Genomic DNA, 16,166 nt, shown 5'->3' with positions numbered 1-16,166 from the left:
AGTTCAAACGGCGACGGTCCCTGTGGTCTATAATTTTTAAGAGTTAGAGACTAGCGATGTAATTAACCAAGACCACAGGGACCATCAGTGTAATTAACTCAAATAAAAATTACGAATAAAATATTGTTTTTTCATCGGCTTGTCACTGAAAATTATGCTGTTAATCCCGTTGTTCCTATGCTTCCATAGCACCTGCTGACCCGCATACTAGCTGCAAATATAACATATAATCTGCTCTTGGTACCTTCGTAAGGCTTCATTTGCATCCCAATCGTCCAAACTCAACCACTCAGAAACCGAACCAACAGTCGGTAAACAAATATCAACCCACACTCCCACTTTAGCCCACACAGCCCGAGCCAGGTTGCAATCAACGAAATAATGGTTGCTCGATTCGATCCCAACTTAAAGGACAAATTCTATCATTTATTTTAAAAACTCGAATCGAAAGGTTTATTCCAAACGGGAGCCGGTCAATCGACAACCTCCACACGAACATGTCTACATTTCGGGAAATGACATTCTATCACCTCGTAGCCGGAGACATTGAGGGCAACAGAGCATTATCTATATATGATCTCGCTTTTACTGAAAAGAGACCATCAATTACCAGGTGTTGTGCCACGTCCATTGATCCGGAGTTTGGTTCAGGGACTGATCTCGAAACTCTTACTCAACCAACAAAGAAGTTAAGCGTTTTTCATTTCTTGTACCAACTTGTACACCTTTTCCAGCTCCACTCCCACAAGTTATTTGACCAGCGGTCAGCACTTTACAATATGTGTTTGTTTGTCTCATCAAGCCAAACGCTTATTTTTTTTATCCATTGTTGTAGTGATATGATCAGTTGATCACCAACAAAGGCTTATTTTGAATTTTTAATTCAATATAGTATTTGTTTGTATATGCGAATATGACATTCTTTCCCATTTCAATTTTCAGTAGACATATTAAGCGAAACTGTAGAAGACCGATATAAGCAACAAACAAAACCATGGTTCAACTTTTAATGACAAAATCAATGATTGTTAAAGTCATTTCATAAATTCATACATTTCACGTCATACTGTACATTTATCTAAACGCCTACCATTTCACTGAATTTTTACAACAGCACAATCACATATCATCTTAAACAAGATCATGAACACAAAACATTTTAAGCCTAGACCAAGAAGCACAATCAGTGAAATTCCAACGTCGGTATCTATTGATTCAAGTGGTTAGTACATCCTAATAATTATTCTCTACCAACGAGCCACAGCCGGCAACATAAACACATATATACAACATACATGTACCAGAAAAAGAAGAAAATAAAAGAAAAATATACATAAAAAACAACTAAAGAAAATGGGAGGTTAATCCTCCAAACATGGTGCAAAAATCCTAATACATCATCTCACATTCAAACACAGTAATAGTAAAGTCTATGTTAATGAGCACAGAAACATCAGCCACAACATGGTTTCGAGTACATAATGATTCCAAACAAACTCTAATAATAACTAAGATGAAACAACCATCCACTTGTAAATCAGCAAGCTCAAATCATCATCGTGTAAATCCGTAGCCCAAGCCCCACAACTCATTGCATCTCAAGAACAAACACTCAACTCTGAACAGCTGCAGTTTCCTATCAAACCTACAAATGCAGAAAGGCATGTGAAGAGCACCCAAAAAAAAAAAAAAAAAAAAAAATTGGTTCACGCAGGTCGTAATTGCATAATTACAAGCAGAAAGTTTGTTCCATCTAACTTCTTGTTTACATGCTACAAAATCTTCAAAATGTAAAACTATAATTGAAGTAATGTGTGTTCATTTCCTCCCATGTATTATCATTTTCTATGTGTTAAGCAAAAGTACTTGTACAACCATAAAGAAAATGCCACTTACAAAAATTTAGGAATTTTTTATACAAAATGATGCAAAAAAAGATATTAAGATTTACATTCGATACTCTTTTCTCTCTCTTAATTATCCTATTAACATCATTCCAAAGAACCCATCCAAAAAAACTAAAACAAATGGCTTCTTACTAGAGGTATTTTAAAGATTTGATGACGAACGGGTCCTAATTAGATAGCCCCATCACAAGTCAAATATGTCAATAGACGTAATTAAACTTGTTTCTCATCAATTGGACAGAAGGATTGTACAAAACAGCCAGAGAAATCATATACAACGTAACTATTGGTGGTGGGGATTGGAATATTCAAAAAACTACAAATAACAGGGTATGTAATAACTAATAATATAAAAAATAGTTGCAGGCTCAAACCAATGTGTGGAAGATGGCGCAAAGCATTTACCAAGTGAAAGTAAAATAAAGAGTAAAGTATAAACCCATCATCAAGTTCATTTTACTAGCAGTAAAAAAGTCAGATTTTTATCATACCTTCTTAGAGAAGGCGAGTTTTATCAACTTGATAAGAATAACCATCAGTAACTTTCAAAGAGAGACAGCCCGAGTGCAACAAAACCATAACTATATAAGGCTCGAGTTTCGCGATTTCTCGATGCGAATTCTCGATGTCATTCTGCAGTAACACGCCGCCTTTTCCCATAATCAGCATCCCTAGATTTAGACCTATTATGATGATCATCCTCATAAGACACTCTCGATTTTCCATGTGTTCGAGACGATCGACCCCCCCGGTCCCACTCATCATCATATCCCGGTTCAACCTCCCTATGCCTATGATGATCACCATACTTATCCCGTTCATCCTTATAACGATCCCGTCCACGCTCCCTATCACGAGAACGTTCACGTTCCCGATCATGGTCCCTAGAACGTTCACGGTCCCTTTCTCGATCCCTATCCTCACGATGCCTTCTTTCGGCCCACTCGTTTTCATGAACAACAACATCTTTTTCTCTTAACATGTCTTTTTCATACCCTTGTTCTCTATCATCTTTACCTCTTCTATCTGATGTACCCGACCAATCCCGTTCTTTTTCTTTGTTTGCATTCGGCCAGTTTCCACGTTCGTGACTACCTTCCCCGTATTGTTGATCCGACACAGCTTCTTCGTTATAGCTAGACTCGCCTACTCGACCACCTTGTTCATCACCGGCCCACCCGCCCATATTCGGGTCCGACCACATACCCATATTGGGTCCATCCACACCACCCGTTGGCATCATACCCATCCCGTTCATTGGCATAGCCCGCCCAAAAAACGCTGGGTTAACATGAGGTGCTAACCCAGGTAATCCTACATTACCAACAGGTGGGAATGAAGGCATCATACCTGAAAACGGAGGGGTGGGACCACCTGGAAATCCTCCATAATTACCCATTCGACCCATACCCATAGGTCCTCCAAAAGAAGGATCAAAGCCCTGACCCATCATCGGTTGAGGATGCATCATAGGTGGTGGTCCAAACCCATTTCCACCGTTCCCCATCATACCACGCCCACCCATTCCACCACGGCCCCCTATTCCGCCACGTCCACCGGGCCCACGCCCACCCATCCCTTGCCCATTTCCTCTACCCCAATTCCCCCTTCCAAACCCTCTATTATTGTTATCACCACCACCTTGATAGTTCCCACCACCACCTTGATAGTTTCCACCGCCACCTTGAAAGTTCCCGCCGCCACCTTGAAAGTTCCCGCCCGTTTTAGCAGGCACATCTCCCGGGCCTCTCTTAGGTTGACCTGCAGCATTAGACTGTGACATCTGCTGGCTCCTATTCACTTGCGCTTCTCCCATTCGTTTAACACTAAAAGGTGATGCATATGCAACAACACAAGGCCTACCATTGAACACATGCCCATTCATTCCCTCCTTACAAGCTGTAGCAGCAGACGGATCATAAAACTCGACTTGACAATACCCTTTCGATTTCCCACTAGCTTTCTCATCAAAAAACTTCACCTCCTTCACATGTCCATACTTACAAAGCTCTGATTCCAGCTCAGCATCAGTCGTCCACCAATGCAAATCACCCACAAAAAGAATCGTCCCACCACCTCCTCCACCACCACCACCCGCATAACTACCACCGCCGTTCCCATAAGCATTACCTCCAGAACCATTAAAATTCCCACCACCTTGCCTAACAAAACCATCACCACCCGTAGTCTCAACACTGTGAATCTCCTGTTTTACAGTCCCTGGGACGTTCCGTACACCATCATTATCAACCGTCTGTGTTTCTTCTTCCTCTAATTTAACCGAGCCCTGCGCTAATTCAACTTTAAGTCCACCAGACCCTCTGCCTACCCCTTCAGTTCCTCTAAACACATCACTGGAATTAGCATCATTAGTCTCAAACTTCTTCTCACCACCACTATCATCCACAGGTTGTGGATGCCTCACCGGTGGCTCAGGGACAGGCTCAACTTTCTTCTCACTTTGTTCCTCATTTTTGAACCCTAAATCATCATTCTTTTTTAAAGACTGAAGAAAACCGTCACCGACATTAACATCATTATACAGATCTTCGTAATCATCATCGTCTTCACCTAAAAACCCCTCATCGACAACGGCGGAGATTGCTTCGTTCCGATGGAATTGCTCGTTTGCATCTCCACCGCCGCCGTTGGCGTCGTTTTGATCCATATTTCTCAAATTCCTAATTTCTAGGGTTTCTTTTGTTCTTCTAACTTAAAACGAAATTATCATAAATGAGAATAAGATAAGATGATTCGAGATGATAAATTTGAAGATAAAGAGTGTGAGAAGTTACCAGAAATTTGAAGAAAGATGCCACATGATTGATACGAGAGAAATGTGATTCTAATTTGAGTTTGACGGTAAAACCCTAGAATATTTTAATTTCTAAAATAAAGCCATTTTGCGGAAGAGATTTATTACGCCTGAAATATTACCCGTCTCGTTTAAAATTTAAATTTAAAAATAAATTAAATAAATTACCGAATTAATTTTTTTTTTCTCGAAAAACAAGGCATTGATAGTAAGGACCCGACCTATCAAAAGGATGAATCGAGCTAAACATCGTATAGTTTTTAATTTGAGTACATGGCCCCTAAATATTCTAAACGTATCGTTTTTTAAGTTTTTGAATGAGACCGGTGGAATTACGGGTTTGTAAAAGAAAACTAGAAAAATGAGCCCGCGCGATGACGCGGGGCCTTTGGGTTGCGTATTTATAGTTAACGGAGGGTGTTATAGGTGTGTATATGTATTGAATATAGTCCGAGGCATTGAACGTTTTTTTTTTAGTGTCCGTTTCGCGTATAGTTAGTCCCGTTGTGTTCGTAGGATTTTTTTGAGTTGAACGGTGGGCTCGGAAAAATTTAACCCGCATCGAGCGAAAAGATAGGGCCCGTTAAAAATTCGGGTGGAGTTAGTTTTTTTTATTTTAATAAAATTGTGTATTTACACTTTTTACCCCCAAGAAAAAGTAAGTTTGAGGGGTCCTTGTGTAAATTGAGGCAAAGATGAGGGACCGGATGTAGTGTGAACGCAAACGTAAAACTACATTACAAATACATTGAAACTACAGGAATTTGGGTGGCTATTAGTATATGTAGGTAATTATTGTATGATACGTTATAGCTGAACGAATGTTATTTTTATAGTTTAAAAATAGAGAAAATTGGGCCGTTGGTCCCTGTGGTTTACATGAAATGGGGTGTTTGGTCCCTGAACTTTATTTTCGGGGTTCTTGTGGTTTACAAAATGAGGACGGGTGGTCCCTGTTAGTAACAGCCGTTAAAAAATTCGTTAAATCATGACATGTGCAACACACGTGAGGGGTATTTCTGTCTTTTGTCTATTTTCTGTACCAGTTCATTTTTCCCCACTTCATCTCCTCCCCCCCTCTACCTATTTACTTCCTTAAACCCCCTATCTCTCATCTTCTTTCCCAATCATTTTCTTTCAAAACCCATTTGTTTCAACATACCCGGTTTCTATATCACCTCCTTCTTCCTTTATGACAAATCTGTACAATCTTTTCTATTTTAATTCAAAATCCTAACTAAAATCAAAACCAAATCTATATCCACAAAATCCATGAAAACTACCAAAATCAAATCTATCTAAAAAAACCCAACTATCAAGATTAAAACTCTAGTATGTTAAATCGACAACACAAACATCAACAAAATAATATCCGGTTGTGATTGTTTCGACGGTGACGGCGTTGGAAATGATACTTCTGGCATTGTTCAGATCTATTGTTCGAGATTTGAAGCCACCATCGTTCAGGTGAAACCATCATTCAGCCGACAATTAAAACATCGAGATTTGAAGCATCGTCGGAGCAAATCGAAGTTAAAGGCTTCGTCGGAGAAAATTGGAGATGAAGGTATCGCCGGAGTTCGGGGTCATTCATGTTTAAGTGATTGAAATTGGATGAAAATTATTATTCTGCGGTGAACGAATACGTATATCGGTGGTTGTAAGTAGGATAGTAAATGACTGTTGAATCAGATTCGAAGAATGTACAATGTAACTTATTAATGTGAAATCTAAATATTCTTCAGGTATTACCTACCCGTTAAAATATTTTCACCATTAACAGTTTGTACGAAAGAATTTTTAATTACAATCTTTATGAAAAAAATATATATATATACCTATATATTTTCTTCGGATGTAATCATGGATTTAATGAGTCAATATGATATTAAACTCATTTGATTTACCGTTAGAACAAGAATATATAATCTCTAAAACATTAGAGATTACATAATCGCTATGTCGAATGAAAATAAATGATGTAGAACGTCATGTAGAACGATGATTATACTCGAGGTACAGAATGAGATGTCGAGGCTGGTGACGCGGATGTTGTTGTTGGTGGTACTAGTGCTGTTGGTGCTGAGGCTGGTGATGTTACTGGTGTTGGTGATACTGCAGGTGCTTGCAAATTGTGTACCGTGCTCTCTAAAGTTAACACTCGAGCTCCGAGTTCTTTAACTTCTTCTACTAACCCTGGTTGGTTATCGGTGTGAGGTAAAGGTCGGATATCTTCTCTAGTTCCATTAATAGTAGTCTCAAGAAGAAAAATTCTTGCAAAAAGGGTATAAACGGTGTTGCGAACGGGTTCGCCGGTTAGCAGGTCAAGTACTCCAAGGTTAGGTGGTAGATTTGGTTCATGATATGGAGTACCTTCTTCCCTTCTCCATAGGGTGAGTATGTCGTGAACCCACCCCCATTTTCTCCAGTAATCACGGTAGTTGATTGGTTGGTGTGCTCCTGTCACGCTGTCTTCGGAGTCAGAGGAACTTGGTCGATTCGTAGAGGCCATCTTAAGCGATCACAGAAAAGATTTTTGGTATGAAGAGTTTAGTGACAGAAATTGATAGTTAGATGGTATTCTCAATGCATAATGTGCATAGATATATATAGTACCAGGATCCCTTAAATTACGGAGAAATTTACGAGAGATATCAGGCAAGGTCTACAGTAACAGATATGCTAAGATATGAATTTTGTCTGTACACTTATTCATGCAATCAATGCAGTAAAAGGTGTCTAGACTAAGAATAATGAGCAGGTAATTTCCTAAAGATGATAAGCAGATGATTTCCGACAAAAATGATAAGCAAAACTTTTGACATGCAGACACGGTCGAAGTCCAGACTCACTAATGCATCCTAACGACTATCAGTTAGACACACTAATGCAGACCTGGTTCGCTAAGACCACCGCTCTGATAACAACTGAAAGGACTCGTTCATATACATTATAAACGATTCACAATAGTTGATTACATCGCGAGGTATTTGACCTCTATATGATATATTTTACAAACATTGCATTCGTTTTTAAAAGACAAACTTTCTTTACAACGAAAATTGACGGTATGTACACCATTTCATAATACATCCAACTATAATTGACTTAATAATAATCTTGATGAACTCAATGACTTGAATGCAACGTCTTTCAAAATATGTCATGAATGACTCCAAGTAATATCCTTAAAATGAGCTAATGCACAGCGGAAGATTTCTTTAATACCTGAGAATAAACATGCTTTAAAGTGTCAACCAAAAGGTTGGTGAGTTCATTGGTTTATCATAACAATCATTTCAATATATTAATAGACCACAAGATTTCCGTTTATAAATATATGTACACTCGCAAGTGTATAAAAGTATTCTATAAGTTGTAGGCACCCGGTAACAAGCCTTAACGTTCATGTTTTACCCTCTGAAGTACACCAGATCAGGTGTGTTTAAAATAACCTCGAAGTACTAAAGCATCCCATAGTCAGGATGGGGTTTGTCAGGCCCAATAGATCTATCTTTAGGATTCGCGCCTACCGTACATAGACAAGTAGTTTAATGTTACCAAGCTAAGGGTATATTTCTGGTTTAAACCCACATAGAATTAGTTTTAGTACTTGTGCCTATTTCGTAAAACATTTATAAAACAGCGCATGTATTCTCAGCCCAAAAATATATATAAAAAGGGAGTAATGAAACTCACAATACTGTATTTTGTAGTAAAAATACATATGACGTCATTGTACAAGTGCAATGTTGGCCTTGGATTCACGAACGTATCAATATTGAGATTCAATATTGCAGGAAAAGTACGTAGACGCAACGGAGATGATAAACACTAGTTTGACTCACGAGCAATACTCCCGAACCATACTCATAACCTCCATAGCTTTAACCCATAATTTCCTTAGCTCTATCCCGCTCGAAAAACAATTTCGAAATCACTCGGACAGCACTCCGTCGTAATATTTTATGTATACTGATAATATCTTGAAATAATACGGAGTACATATATATATGTAAATCGATTGAGAGAGTTTAGAGAAAATATTTTCAAGTTTCTATCAAATAATGAAACCTATTGAATTCTATTTATAATAGATTTTTGAATTATTAAAGTGAATTATTAAAGTATGAATTATTAAAGTGAATTATTAAAGTATGAATTATTAAAGTGAATTATTAAAGTATGAATTATTAAAGTGAATTATTAAAGTATGAATTATTAAAGTTAAGGTAAAGTAAAAATAAAGTAAAGGTAAAGTTTAAGTATAGTAAAAGTATAAAACTATGTACGTATAATACGCGTATAAATATATATAATATTAATTTAAATCGTTATATATATTTAATAAAATAAAATATAAATATCGTTATCTTTATCATACTGGTTAAGTAATGAGTTGTTAAAAGTGGTTCTAGATATTTATAAAAGTTATATACGTTTTAATAATAAAGTTCTTTTTAAACTGAAAACGTTTTTGTACGTTTGAAACTAAATCAAATAAATATGATAATTTTGTTTTCCAAAACTAAATATATTTAAGAAGCATTTTGTTTAAAGGTTAAAATAATGGAAATCGTTATATCATAAAACGTTTTAGAAAAGTAAAATCATATATTTTCATAATAGGTTTCAAGTTTTTAAATTACAGTCTGTTGGTGAAGCATGCGATAAAGTTCAAAGGTTAAATAAACGTATGAAATAATCTTAATGAAAAATGTCGAGTTACTTAACTTGTCGATATCCAACATCTAAGTTATTTACACTCCACGTTCTTACTTATAAATCACTTTACCATTTTCCGAATGTCGTCAAAAAGAATAGATTTCTTAAATCACAGTGGACCTTATAACATAGACCCGTAATCATATCACAATGTATCTGATAAATCAATCATTTAATATTATCTTCTAATTCCATCGATAAACATATTGAAACAAATACGTTCATGTAAAGTATTATACGTTTAATACTTTATTAATATTTTTAAGTTATAATATATATATATATACATATATATACATATTTATTTATATATAACGGTTCGTGAATCGTCGGAATTTGGTCGAGGTTATAATGAATGTATGAACACAATTTAAAATTCTTGAGATTTAACTTAACAAACTTTGCTTATCGTGTCGGAATAATATAAAGATAAAGTTTAAATTAGGTCAGAAATTTCCGGATCGTCACAGTTTCTACCCGTTAAAGAAATTTCGTCCCGAAATTTGAGTAAGGTCGTCATGGTTAACCATAAAACTGTTTTCATGACGAATATGAGTTGATAAATAGAGTTTCATCATTACTGAGTAATGTAGATAAAACGATTCGATTATGTGAAGCGTACGAGGGTAGCTGTCACAACAGTTTGAGATAGAAATTTAACTTTTGACGTAGTCACGGTGGATTTCTGGAATTCAAGGGATTTAAAGAAATCTTTAAAATTTGAATAAAAATTGATTCTTCGGAGATTAAGGAATATGATCTTCTTTGGTTAAATGCGATAATCTGTTTTTATTGCTCTGTCGGATATTTCATTATAAATCCACCCTCTTTATTTCCTTTATATTTTGGAGTTCCATCCTTTTGTTTTCTCTTCTCGACTTTAAGTCAGCGAATAATGGTTCAGAATTTGTAAGTATGGAGTTTCGAATGAACATGACTAATGTTCTAAGGAAGAAATTGTAATAGCACGATCTTGATTGGTTAAATTACCAGAATTCAAGAGAAAAGACAGAATTATCAAGAAGTTATGTTCTTGATATGTTTAGAGATTAGATAGAATGTAAGAGTCGCGTAACATGGCACATGATGACGTTATGGTCTGTGAATCATCATGTTTCATTAGAAACTCGGCATGACTTACTGTAATATAATCACGTTGATCAAGTGTCATTATATTATACTAACTCATGCTTCAGTTCCCAACACTACTTCGAAAACATTCATACTTCAAACTTAAAGATTTCAGATTTTAGAAACTAAACAGTTTCCTTTATGATATAACACTGATATCGCGAAGAGATAAATGATTTCGGACAAGAATACTTATGAAAATATCCTCAGAAATATCGAAGATATTTATGATGATATTTTTGGAATTTCTAAGATCGAAGGTTGATGAAGAAAGATTTTCCGCAAGATTTTAACATGACTTCGAAGCAGGATATTCTCTAAAGATTTCATCGGATCCAGAATTACCTGGATTCTTTGAATATAGGGTTTGGTCCTTGTATTTGTCCTTGGTCTCCTTCATGGTTAGCTCAATCTGTTTTTCAGTACCAAATTTTCTATCGAGCGTTCCCAACATTCCATTCTTTATTATCAAACTTTTGGCCGTTTAGACCCTCTACGATTTTGCTGTTTCCTCTGCATTTAATGCTACCATATCTGGGTCATCGGTTATCAATCCGAGGTGGTTTCAAGAGAATTGTGTTATTAGATGATTAAACGTTGATGGTAATATGGTGGAATATAAAAGGTTCCCCGGTAACAATAAAGAGCACGCATATATATCAAAATTATGATATGGTTGTTTCGAATGAAAATTCGAAGTTGATTTGCTGGAGCTGTGACAAAATTTGCTACTTTGAAAAGGAATTGCAAAGTGATTTTCGGTAATAACAACGCCCAGGGAGCTAGCACAGATACGTGTTAAACGTTTACTCAGGTTCCGAGTGTTTTCAGGTGCATAACTATATGCATCGATCTTTTCTTCCGTAGATGAAGTGCGGTTGGTTTATCCTCTCGATTGAGGTATTTTCAAGAATCATGAAAGATTTGAATGCAGATTGTAATCTTCAAGATACAAATGAAGTTTAGGATGAAATCAAGTGGCAAACTTGAAGAATTGTTTAGTTTCATATGTTATAATCAATTTTTTTAATTCATTTTAATTGTCCAATGTTATTAGTCCACAGTCGATAGTCCACAATTAACAGTTCAATAATTCATATATAGTTTAATATATAATATTCGAATTAATTAATACGTATCGTGACCCGTATACATGTCTCAGACTTGATCACAACTCAAAGTATATATATTATTGTAGAATCAACCTCAACCCTGTATAGCTAACTCCAGCATTACTGCATATAGAGTGTCTATGGTTATTCCAAATAATATATATATATATATATATATATATATATATATATATATATATATATATATATATATATATATATATATATATATGCGTCGATATGATATGTCAAAACCTTGTATACGTGTCTCGATATTTAAAGTGCGTAAAAATAAATTGCAAGAATATAAATTGCGATAAATAAATTGCGATAAATAAAATGTAATCAGTTAGCTAGGAACAGTTAGCTAGGAACAGTTAGCGTGGATTCTTAACAAAATTTCTCATAGTTAATTTGTTTGTTTCTAACAAATTATATTTTGTCCAATGTTTTCTTCATTATGCCACTTGTTGGATTCTGATAGGTCAAAATCCAAATATAAAATTGGATGAAAATTATTATTCTGCGGTGAACGAATACGTATATCGGTGGTTGTAAGTAGGATAGTAAATGACTGTTGAATCAGATTCGAAGAATGTACAATGTAACTTATTAATGTGAAATCTAAATATTCTTCAGGTATTACCTACCCGTTAAAATATTTTCACCATTAACAGTTTGTACGAAAGAATTTTTAATTACAATCTTTATGGAAAAAAAATATATATATACCTATATATTTTCTTCGGATGTAATCATGGATTTAATGAGTCAATATGATATTAAACTCATTTGATTTACCGTTAGAACAAGAATATATAATCTCTAAAACATTAGAGATTACATAATCGCTATGTCGAATGAAAATAAATGATGTAGAACGTCATGTAGAACGATGATTATACTCGAGGTACAGAATGAGATGTCGAGGCTGGTGACGCGGATGTTGTTGTTGGTGGTACTAGTGCTGTTGGTGCTGAGGCTGGTGATGTTACTGGTGTTGGTGATACTGCAGGTGCTTGCAAATTGTGTACCGTGCTCTCTAAAGTTAACACTCGAGCTCCGAGTTCTTTAACTTCTTCTACTAACCCTGGTTGGTTATCGGTGTGAGGTAAAGGTCGAATATCTTCTCTAGTTCCATTAATAGTAGTCTCAAGACGAAAAATTCTTGCAAAAAGGGTATAAACGGTGTTGCGAACGGGTTCGCCGGTTAGCAGGTCAAGTACTCCAAGGTTAGGTGGTAGATTTGGTTCATGATATGGAGTACCTACTTCCCTTCTCCATAGGGTGAGTATGTCGTGAACCCACCTCCATTTTCTCCAGTAATCACGGTAGTTGATTGGTTGGTGTGCTCCTGTCACGCTGTCTTCGGAGTCAGAGGAACTTGGTCGATTCGTAGAGGCCATCTTAAGCGATCACAGAAAAGATTTTTTGTATGAAGAGTTTAGTGACAGAAATTGATAGTTAGATGGTATTCTCAATGCATAATGTGCATAGATATATATAGTACCAGGATCCCTTAAATTACGGAGAAATTTACGAGAGATATCAGGCAAGGTCTACAGTAACAGATATGCTAAGATATGAATTTTGTCTGTACACTTATTCATGCAATCAATGCAGTAAAAGGTGTCTAGACTAAGAATAATGAGCAGGTAATTTCCTAAAGATGATAAGCAGATGATTCCGACAAAAATGATAAGCGAAACTTTTGACATGCAGACACGGTCGAAGTCCAGACTCACTAATGCATCCTAACGACTATCAGTTAGACACACTAATGCAGACCTGGTTCGCTAAGACCACCGCTCTGATAACAACTGAAAGGACTCGTTCATATACATTATAAACGATTCACAATAGTTGATTACATCGCGAGGTATTTGACCTCTATATGATACATTTTACAAACATTGCATTCGTTTTTAAAAGACAAACTTTCTTTACAACGAAAATTGACGGTATGTACACCATTTCATAATACATCCAACTATAATTGACTTAATAATAATCTTGATGAACTCAATGACTTGAATGCAACGTCTTTCAAAATATGTCATGAATGACTCCAAGTAATATCCTTAAAATGAGCTAATGCACAGCGGAAGATTTCTTTAATACCTGAGAATAAACATGCTTTAAAGTGTCAACCAAAAGGTTGGTGAGTTCATAGGTTTATCATAACAATCATTTCAATATATTAATAGACCACAAGATTTCCGTTTATAAATATATGTACACTCGCAAGTGTATAAAAGTATTCTATAAGTTGTAGGCACCCGGTAACAAGCCTTAACGTTCATGTTTTACCCTCTGAAGTACACCAGATCAGGTGTGTTTAAAATAACCTCGAAGTACTAAAGCATCCCATAGTCAGGATGGGGTTTGTCAGGCCCAATAGATCTATCTTTAGGATTCGCGCCTACCGTACATAGACAAGTAGTTTAATGTTACCAAGCTAAGGGTATATTTCTGGTTTAAACCCACATAGAATTAGTTTTAGTACTTGTGCCTATTTCGTAAAACATTTATAAAACAGCGCATGTATTCTCAGCCCAAAAATATATATAAAAAGGGAGTAATGAAACTCACAATACTGTATTTTGTAGTAAAAATACATATGACGTCATTGTACAAGTGCAATGTTGGCCTTGGATTCACGAACGTATCAATATTGAGATTCAATATTGCAGGAAAAGTACGTAGACGCAACGGAGATGATAAACACTAGTTTGACTCACGAGCAATACTCCCGAACCATACTCATAACCTCCATAGCTTTAACCCATAATTTCCTTAGCTCTATCCCGCTCGAAAAACAATTTCGAAATCACTCGGACAGCACTCCGTCGTAATATTTTATGTATACTGATAATATCTTGAAATAATACGGAGTACATATATATATGTAAATCGATTGAGAGAGTTTAGAGAAAATATTTTTAAGTTTCTATCAAATAATGAAACCTATTGAATTCTATTTATAATAGATTTTTGAATTATTAAAGTGAATTATTAAAGTATGAATTATTAAAGTGAATTATTAAAGTATGAATTATTAAAGTGAATTATTAAAGTATGAATTATTAAAGTGAATTATTAAAGTATGAATTATTAAAGTGAATTATTAAAGTATGAATTATTAAAGTTAAGGTAAAGTAAAAATAAAGTAAAGGTAAAGTTTAAGTATAGTAAAAGTATAAAACTATGTACGTATAATACGCGTATAAATATATATAATATTAATTTAAATTGTTATATATATTTAATAAAATAAAATATAAATATCGTTATCTTTATCATACTGGTTAAGTAATGAGTTGTTAAAAGTGGTTCTAGATATTTATAAAAGTTATATACGTTTTAATAATAAAGTTCTTTTTAAACTGAAAACGTTTTTGTACGTTTGAAACTAAATCAAATAAATATGATAATTTTGTTTTCCAAAACTAAATATATTTAAGAAGCATTTTGTTTAAAGGTTAAAATAATGGAAATCGTTATATCATAAAACGTTTTAGAAAAGTAAAATCATATATTTTCATAATAGGTTTCAAGTTTTTAAATTACAGTCTGTTGGTGAAGCATGCGATAAAGTTCAAAGGTTAAATAAACGTATGAAATAATCTTAATGAAAAATGTCGAGTTACTTAACTTGTCGATATCCAACATCTAAGTTATTTACACTCCACGTTCTTACTTATAAATCACTTTACCATTTTCCGAATGTCGTCAAAAAGAATAGATTTCTTAAATCACAGTGGACCTTATAACATAGACCCGTAATCATATCACAATGTATCTGATAAATCAATCATTTGATATTATCTTCTAATTCCATCGATAAACATATTGAAACAAATACGTTCATGTAAAGTATTATACGTTTAATACTTTATTAATATTTTTAAGTTATAATATATATATATATACATATATATACATATTTATTTATATATAACGGTTCGTGAATCGTCGGAATTTGGTCGAGGTTATAATGAATGTATGAACACAATTTAAAATTCTTGAGATTTAACTTAACAAACTTTGCTTATCGTGTCGGAATAATATAAAGATAAAGTTTAAATTAGGTCAGAAATTTCCGGATCGTCACAGAACCATTCCATTAAGAGGTAAACAAACGCACCCTACTCTCAATTCTTTAGGTCGATTGTAATGCATTTACCTTCAACAACATTTTCCTTTTGATAGTATTCCAAATCTCCACAATACAAAATAAAACCACTCACATCTAATAAACAAACTTAGACTGTGAAATTAGTATTAGAATGAATTTAATAGTTCGCAAGTATCTCAATATATAGTTCATAAATCTAATGAAATCCTTGCTCAATAATCAACTATACATAACATTTATCACTTTCTTTGCTTTACAAATTACAAACTCAAATAAACTTTTTTTATTAAATAGAATAACATACCATTCAAAAATTGGTTTAACTCTCCACCATTATA

At 34.7% G+C, this 16,166-nt stretch overlaps 1 protein-coding gene across 1 annotated transcript; it reads right to left on the bottom strand.

The window, feature by feature from the left end:
- Positions 1 to 1,183: 1,183 nt before the first annotated feature.
- LOC139897777 (uncharacterized) lies at positions 1,184 to 4,756 on the bottom strand. The gene is made up of 2 exons (XM_071880473.1): positions 2,399 to 4,756; positions 1,184 to 1,645 (listed from the first exon to the last, which is right to left on the bottom strand). Exon 1 carries the CDS (start codon positions 4,573 to 4,575, stop codon positions 2,536 to 2,538), a length of 2,040 nt encoding a protein of 679 aa, XP_071736574.1. The 5' UTR covers positions 4,576 to 4,756; the 3' UTR covers positions 1,184 to 1,645; positions 2,399 to 2,535.
- Positions 4,757 to 16,166: the final 11,410 nt, after the last annotated feature.

This window comes from Rutidosis leptorrhynchoides, chromosome 3 (assembly GCF_046630445.1).
Source record: "Rutidosis leptorrhynchoides isolate AG116_Rl617_1_P2 chromosome 3, CSIRO_AGI_Rlap_v1, whole genome shotgun sequence".
NCBI lineage: Eukaryota > Viridiplantae > Streptophyta > Magnoliopsida > Asterales > Asteraceae > Rutidosis > Rutidosis leptorrhynchoides.
Note: the sequence above shows the minus strand (reverse complement) of the source record. Positions and strands in the feature narration are given on the sequence as shown.

Coding starts and splice junctions, on each gene's coding strand:
- LOC139897777 (XM_071880473.1), bottom strand. CDS start 4,575: ATGGATCAAAACGACGCCAACGGCGGCGGTGGAGATGCAAACGAGCAA.